The 7,549-nt window shown below is 36.6% G+C and overlaps 2 protein-coding genes across 2 annotated transcripts in view; one reads left to right on the top strand and one right to left on the bottom strand.

Annotated features, from left to right (window-relative positions):
* Positions 1–2,754: 2,754 nt before the first annotated feature.
* On the top strand, positions 2,755–4,346 carry LOC125852561 (F-box/LRR-repeat protein 12-like). Its single transcript, XM_049532284.1, has one exon. The coding sequence runs from the start codon at positions 3,041–3,043 to the stop codon at positions 4,211–4,213; it is 1,173 nt and encodes a 390-aa protein (XP_049388241.1). The 5' UTR covers positions 2,755–3,040; the 3' UTR covers positions 4,214–4,346.
* Positions 4,347–5,066: 720 nt separating this feature from the next.
* LOC125852559 (peroxisomal membrane protein 13-like) overlaps positions 5,067–7,549 on the bottom strand; it is a 3,347-nt gene continuing 864 nt past the window's right edge. Inside the window, exons 2-4 of the mRNA XM_049532282.1 lie at positions 6,287–6,754; positions 5,760–5,827; positions 5,067–5,703 (exon numbers count right to left, since the gene is read on the bottom strand). Of these exons, the coding sequence (XP_049388239.1) occupies positions 5,473–5,703; positions 5,760–5,827; positions 6,287–6,754 (767 nt within the window). The 3' untranslated portion in view covers positions 5,067–5,472. The remainder of the gene's footprint in view (positions 5,704–5,759; positions 5,828–6,286; positions 6,755–7,549) is intronic.

Here is a 7,549-nt window from a genome sequence, read left to right on the forward strand (position 1 = left end):
CCCTAATACTTTCAGTTTACATCTCTCCCCGTACCTATTATATCTAACCTCCTACACATACTCACTAAGACATGTGTACATCTCCTACTAATATGCACAAATCATTTTAGCCTCACTTGCTCATCTTGACCACCACATGCGCCACCACATCTTATTATAGATATACTCATTTTGAATCTTATCGCTTCTAAGATAAATATACATTTATGTGTCTCATTATCCTATTTTTGACAACTTTATCTTCTATAAGCATAAGAGTTATGACTAACCAACACATGTTTTATACAACAAAATAATCTATACTCTTATAAAACTTATATTTAAATTTAGGTGATGGTTTTTATCACACAAAAACTCCGAAGACAAACCTCCCCATCATCCAAACTGCACTAATAAGATGTGTGACATATCACTCAATTTGCATCACATCCAAACAAGGTGTTATAAATTCCGATGCTGATGTGAGTGATTAACAATAGTTCCAATTTCTTATCTTCGCCTCTCTCCGGTACGGCCTTTGGATTTTGATTTTTTTTTTAAGTCTGGAAACGCCTTTATCATCCCGAATTTGATAAATTTTGTGGATTTTTTTTGTGAGATTTTGATGAAATTGTAGTTTTATAAAACCCAGATTTGTTAGCTGTAGCATGTCTACAATGAGTTCAATTGAATCCTGTGTTTTTCGGCAGATAAATAGGTAAAAAAATCACTAGAAGCTCAAAAAATATTGTTTTTGAATCTATTATTTGTTTTTTCTCTCGGATTTTTCATGTGTAAGTTGAGGATTGAAGAATTCCAAAACAATTTTTTGTAGAGGGAAATGCTCTATATTTTCACTTTGTTCAGCTAATGATTATACTGAGTTTTATGTAGTCTAAAATCTGCGATGTGTATTTTTAAGTGCTCATCCACGACTCAGGCCAGGGGCGGGGTCGTGGAGCTGGGTGGATTCAAGAGGTTCAGTTGAATCTCATTTGTCAGATGATTATGATAGGTAAATAGGGGGGAAACAAATGTTTTTGTGTATACGTCAAATGTTTATCTATCTCTATGAGGTAGAGATAAGGTCTGCATACACTTTAACCTCCCAAGATCCCACTTGTTGGACTACACTGGGTATTATATTGTCGTTGTTGTTCATCATATCCATTGACATAGGTCTGCATACATTCTTGCATTTTTTTTGAATACCCTTGTTAGAATCCCTTGCTCTGCCTCTAGTCATTCAAGAGTTGTTAAATCTTTCTCTTAGACTATCTAAACCCAAAATGCTGACTTATTGGAGCAAGGGGGACCTTAGAGCTATCTGTAGTTTACAAAATATTTCAAGTTAGAATGGGAATAAAGGAACTCTTTTGGGTTGTTATTTGCTGCTCCTTAGTTGATTTCCTTTTTCGACCCCTAATCCAACCTCTTAGTGCCATTTGGTTCAACGAATTAGGTGGGCTATTCTGGAACAAATTTTGTGATTAAATTTATCCCGTGTTTGGTTGGAGGTATTAGCTAAAATTAGTATTATTGTTTACCAAAATCTTAGTATAACTTATCCCATATAGAAGGTGGATTAATTATAATCTTGAGATATCATGGTTTGAACCAAATGACCCACCCCTTAGAAGAGGTTTTTGTCCAAGCTATTATCAAGCGTGTCTGCAGAATAGCTAGTGTCTTTGAAGCTCATCTTCCAAGATGAATTGTACATCTATTCCTTGTGATACCATATACATATGTTTATGCCTGTGGATTATAATGTGGATCATTTGGAAAGACAAAAATAGGAGGCTTTTGAAGGGGTGGAGATGAACTTCGCTCGATTGAGGAGTTGTCTTCAATCCCTTGTAGTTTTTTTGGTACACCCGTGTAGTTCTTGTTTGTATAGAGGATTGGGTGGCTTTTGGAGAGAACCATATATTGTAGGTTTCTCCTTTTAGGTATATTTCTTGTATATTGCCAAGTTGGCCTTGATATTACAATGAAATACTTTAACTGAGAAAAAAAATTACAAAAAATTCCAAGTAACACTACTATCTCAGTTGGGATATTTTCAAGACTTCACTAAATGTAGAATACTTTTCTATATCCAGATAGTCCGGGCTCGAGATGAAGCTAAGCATACACATCAGTCTTGTAAATATTTTGTATCCTCGCTAAGATGTGCATGGCATATTTCTAAGAAAATAGCTCCCGATGGTTTTATTGTCTAGCTACACATTGGCATGCATAAAGTACAATTAAGTATCTTTCATTAAGGGTTTTTTTTATTTCCTTTTGTTTTTTCTTGCATCCTTTGACTTAGGTCGCTATAAATCTATCTATCTTATGAGTGTACCTAATATGCATTAGTAGTACTGCAGAAATTTGCGGTTATGTATTCATATTGAAGTGGACATATGCATGCACAAAGCATCTTATAATATATTGATGAGGTTGCAATTTACCTTTATTAATTTTGTAATGCTTGAAAACATTAAAATAGCCTTTCTACCTTCATAAGATATGGGTAAGGGCCGTGTATCCACCCTCCCCAGATCCCACTTGTGGAACTACACTGGGTATGTTGTTGTAGAGAAAATTTAATTATAAACAAAAGACAAGATATTCATGTATGGAATGCTCAATGCTGTATATTGTCAACTAATATGCGATTTTTCTTATTCTTTGCAGTGTTGGTTTGTGTGGCTAACCTCTCAAGTTAACATCCTCCAATCATTTCTCTTTTAGTATTGGTACCAAAGACAGTAAGTATAGTTAAAACTGACCATTGGGAACATTGACATTTTACTCTGGTTGAAAAGTAAACTATCTTCCTAGTTCCTACTTCTTAGGGGACTTCATAGTTCAAAAACTAGATTTCTTTGCCATAAGTCAGTGATCTCATAGGTCATGCGTTTGAAGACTTGCTCTTTCTTTTTTCGAGTCGTCTACCTCTTCTAAGACTCTAGCATGTCTTTTAATAAAATTATTATGAAGTCCTAATAAAAAAAAGTTTATTGTGAACTATAAAGCTTCACACCCTTGCTGGAGTGTTAACTTGGTAGAAATGGATAATCCATCAGATGACTTCTCTGGATATATCATGCAGCTTCCTGACGATTGTTTACTCTTTATTTTCCAACACCTTGACTGTGGATCTGACCGTGAATCATTTGGTTTAACCTGTCGTCGCTGGCTTCATATTCTAAATCTAAATAGAAGATTTTTACAGTTTCAATGCTTTTTCACTATGCTTAATTTTTCATCGTTATCTCAAACCAACACTCGAATTAGTACATTACACTTATATAGGCTTCTGAACCGTTTCCAGAACCTAGAATCATTGTCCCTGTCCGGATGCACCGAGCTTCCAGATTCGGGTTTGTCTTTGTTACCACGTCATGGATCGAAACAGCAATGTCTTCATCTAGACTACTGTTTTGGGATAACTGTTAGTGGTCTTTCCTCCGTGGTATCTGGCTGTTCTTTGTTGGTAATACTAAGTCTTTACCAGTGTAATGTTACAGATTATGGGTTAGAGGCCTTATCTAATTCTTGCCTAGCTTTAGAAGATCTGAATCTCTCGTATTGCTCTCGAATCTCTGATTATGGCGTAAGAGCTATTTCACAAAACTGCCGTCGTCTTAGAGCAATCAAGATATCCTACTGTAGAAATCTAACTGGTGCTGGCTTTCAAGGATGTTCTCAAACTCTGACTCATTTGGAAGCCGATTACTGTAGGCTTGAACCTAATGGAATACGGAGTATCCTAAGTGGAGGTGGTATTGAATACTTGAGTGTGTCTAACTTGACCTGGTGCACTCGTGTGAATGGTATGGTAGCTATTAGCGTCGGATTTGTTGCAAAGTTAAGAGTGTTGAATTTCCGCTCCAGCAGAACGATTGGCGATGATTGTATCATGACAATAGCAAAGGGTTGTCCGTCACTTCAGGAATGGAACTTACCAATATGTCATGAGGTCAAGATAGCAGGTTGGGAATCTATCGCATCACATTGTCATAACTTGAAAACACTACATGTGAATCGGTGTAGAAATCTTTGTGACCGTGGACTGCAGGCATTGAGAACCGGATGCAAACGTCTCTCAATACCTTTTGTCACCAGAAGTTCTCAGATCAATGGTGTAGTGTTGGAGATTTTTAAACTTGCAAGAGGTAATGTAGAGATCAAAGAAGAAGAAGTAATGTGTATTTGCCCTCATGGAGCCTTCAGGTTTTAATAGGTGGCGATAATCTTCAGTTCTTAAGCTGTCAGGTCTCAGCAGACATTCTGATTTTACAGACTCGTGAGGAGAAACTATCATCCCAGTCAATCCAATTCGGATTCCCTGGAACTGACGTGTTACTCACTCGTCCACCACTAGAAACATTCCTGTCCAACTTGATGGAAATGCACGACAATTGTGCCTACTGCACACTAGTATCAAGCTGCGTATAATTTCTTGTAATGTTTTCTTCCCATAAGAAAAAAAGTGATTCTAATAAATGCATGTACATACAACGAAACAGTTGCTTGGTGCAAATTGCAGAACCCACACTCAGAGGTGTAGCTCTTCATGTGGCATGTAAGCCACAATGCAGAACAATTGTTTGATGCATGATACATCGAAGGATTGGTATAGAAGAATAGTAGGGAACGTTATAATTAGTATAATTATTTTCTTATTTATGATTTCTTAGGTAATGTGAAAATGAAAGTGATCAACTAATACGGAACAAAGAGAGTACTAATACTAAATACATAAATGAAAGAAAAGGTCAAATTTGCATGTTAGGTAAAGCTCAATGTTGTCCTCCATTTTCCTACCGGGTCAAAAAAACTCCTAATGTTACTTGAAGGTCCAAAATAACACTTTTCTACTGACTAATGTACAAGGTGGAAAAAAGGTGAACTACTTTTTCATGTGAAATTTTTCCTCTTCCCATATTTGAGTCCATTGTTACCCCTCTATTATTCAATTTAGATCCGTTTTATCTTTCTACTACTCTAACATGAAAGAATTCTACTCTGCGTTTGAGTATTGTGCATCCATGTAAAAAAGAATTGTCAGAGCTGTTGCATGAAGGTCTACGTATAACAAATAAGATATTCGTCAAATAAATTGAGAACTTCGCATTTGGTGAATTTACACAAATGATGTAACAATGAAACATCTTATCGCCAATCAATGGAAATCATACCACATCATTTCTAGAACGATGTTGTTCAGTCTCCAAAACTGACGTGCACATTGATCTATAACAACCTACAATCCCACACAAATATGGCAGGGGAAGGGGGTGAGGTGGGGGGGGAGGGAGGGGGAGTCGAGATTATTATTCATTTAAATGCAGCAAATCAATCCAGCCCAGTAAGCTGATTGGCTTTACATATGAGTACACCAGCATAGCTCTTATCTATACTGTAGCTTTCAACAAACTGCAACTTGTTGTCAACGGCTTCCGATGGTAGGTGACATTTGTAAGTCACTACTCTATATCACTGTGCTTTATCACCCCACACATCGTTCCATGCAGCACCTGGAGCAGCCTTAGGCCCCTCAATAAAGTTCTGATTACCATGAGGTTGGTGAGGACCAGGAAGTGCATTAGGGCCATGAGGTGCATTAGCGCTTGGGGGATGAATTTTATTGGCCTTTGTTTTGACCCCCAGCAATCTCGGCACAAATCTTGCCAGCTCTCCATATAATAACCCTGAGCGATCAAACAGCTGTAAAAAATATTTTGATTTGGCTCGGTAAGCACACAGATGCCATTCATACTTACGGAGGACAAAGTATAAATAAAGTAGGAATTGGGTTGCAATTGAATTAAAATCAAGTAGCTCTTAATTCCTAAGAATGGACACATAAGAAGAGAAGGTATACTGACTAGTAGATCGCATAACAGTTCAATGAAACATTCAATCAGAGGTTAAGTCGATTTAATAGGTGCATTAACTAAGACGAGTTCCAAAAGAGGAATGTATAGCTGGAGTACAAACTTAGACAACCTAGTAATTCTTTTTTTTAAAAGAATTTTAAAAAAGGGCACTGGGCATACTTATAATGTATGAAAGAGAATCAAACAGTATGATAAAATCGGAATATATTTAGGAAGAACTTGCCTAGTTAATGATGGCGTGCATGATTACATATCATGTATTGCATTATAATACTGAAAAATCATATGCATGCACTCCAAAAAGCAGATATCATAATACACATCACTCAATAATCAACCTTTTGATGCTAGGGGACAAACATTCAGAACAAACAAGTGGACCTTAAGGATAAATTAGTTGTTATACTAACCAAAAGAGGCTTTTAATGCAAGGTTGCTAGTATTTATAATATCAAGAGTGAACCTTAAGGATGTAAAAGAATACAAATAGTTATTTACAAACCACAAAACAGCTGTGCTAGTGAAAAAGGTATCAACAGACATGTTTGTAATAATGGATTTCAGACAGCCAACCCTCATGCTGGAAAAACAGAACAGGCACAAAAAAGAGTAAGAGGGAAAATTAACTAAACATCTCATACCTCCGTATGAGCTACCGTAAGTTTGCTGCTGCTCCCAAGGTCGAGTAGGTACAGGCCTTGCAAGTGTGCTATTATTAACAGCTGTATTCCCATTAGCAGTTGAAACAATCTCACCAGGCCTGGCTGTTCCAGATGCCTCTACTACGTCACTCGTGCTACCAGCAGAGGGAGGCTTAAAAGGTGCAGGGCTTGAAGAAGAACCAACTCGTTCCCAGGGTTTTGGAGGTGGGCTACTACCTGCCGTGGAAACAAATGTCAAGTCAATAATGCTCGAAAGAAAGTAGAAAGTAGAAAAAATGAGTTAGTCGAGAGTAAATTGTTTCTGTGAATACAACAATTTATCATTTCAAATACATATCTACTGTGAGAAACCAATAACATGTTAGATAGCCTTTAAATATATCTAATTAAACTGACCAAATAAATACATAGCAACTATTATTGTAAACAATAACTTTAGCAAAAATATGAAATTCTTTCTACCTAATTATTAATCTATAAAAAAAAAAGATGTAAGAAATTGCTCGGTATCAGCTGCTAGAAATAATAGCTACACAGTATGTTTAACGAAGTTGTTTTGATTTAATTTTACTACTTCTTGTAATTATCAAATTGTAGGGTAGCGAATCATCTTATCAAATATCAACCGGAAAAGACATTTTAAGTGACTAATGGATGGCTCTAGTAGTCACTACTAAAAAAATTGTGAATACCGACCTATAAATACCGACCTCCGGAGGTCGGTATTTCTTGAAATACCGACCTAAAACCGACATCCCAACTTAGGTCGGAAAAAGCTTGGTCGCTATTCAATACCGACCTCTGGAGGTCAGTATTTACTGACCTCTCGAGGTCGGTTTTTATTTTATGTCGGAATATTCATTTTTTAAAATTTCGACCACTGGAGGTCGGTATTTTTATATTTGTAATGTTGAAATTCCGACCTCCGGAGGTCGGTATTTTTATTTTTGTAATGTTGAAATTCCGACCTCCGGAGGTCGGTATTTTTATTTTTGTAATGTTGAAATTCCG

The sequence above is a fragment of the Solanum stenotomum genome, unplaced genomic scaffold (assembly GCF_019186545.1).
Source record: "Solanum stenotomum isolate F172 unplaced genomic scaffold, ASM1918654v1 scaffold37131, whole genome shotgun sequence".
Lineage (NCBI taxonomy): Eukaryota > Viridiplantae > Streptophyta > Magnoliopsida > Solanales > Solanaceae > Solanum > Solanum stenotomum.

Excerpts from the sequence above, each read along its gene's own strand:
- LOC125852561 (XM_049532284.1), top strand. The coding sequence starts at position 3,041 with ATGGATAATCCATCAGATGACTTCTCTGGATATATCATGCAGCTTCCT.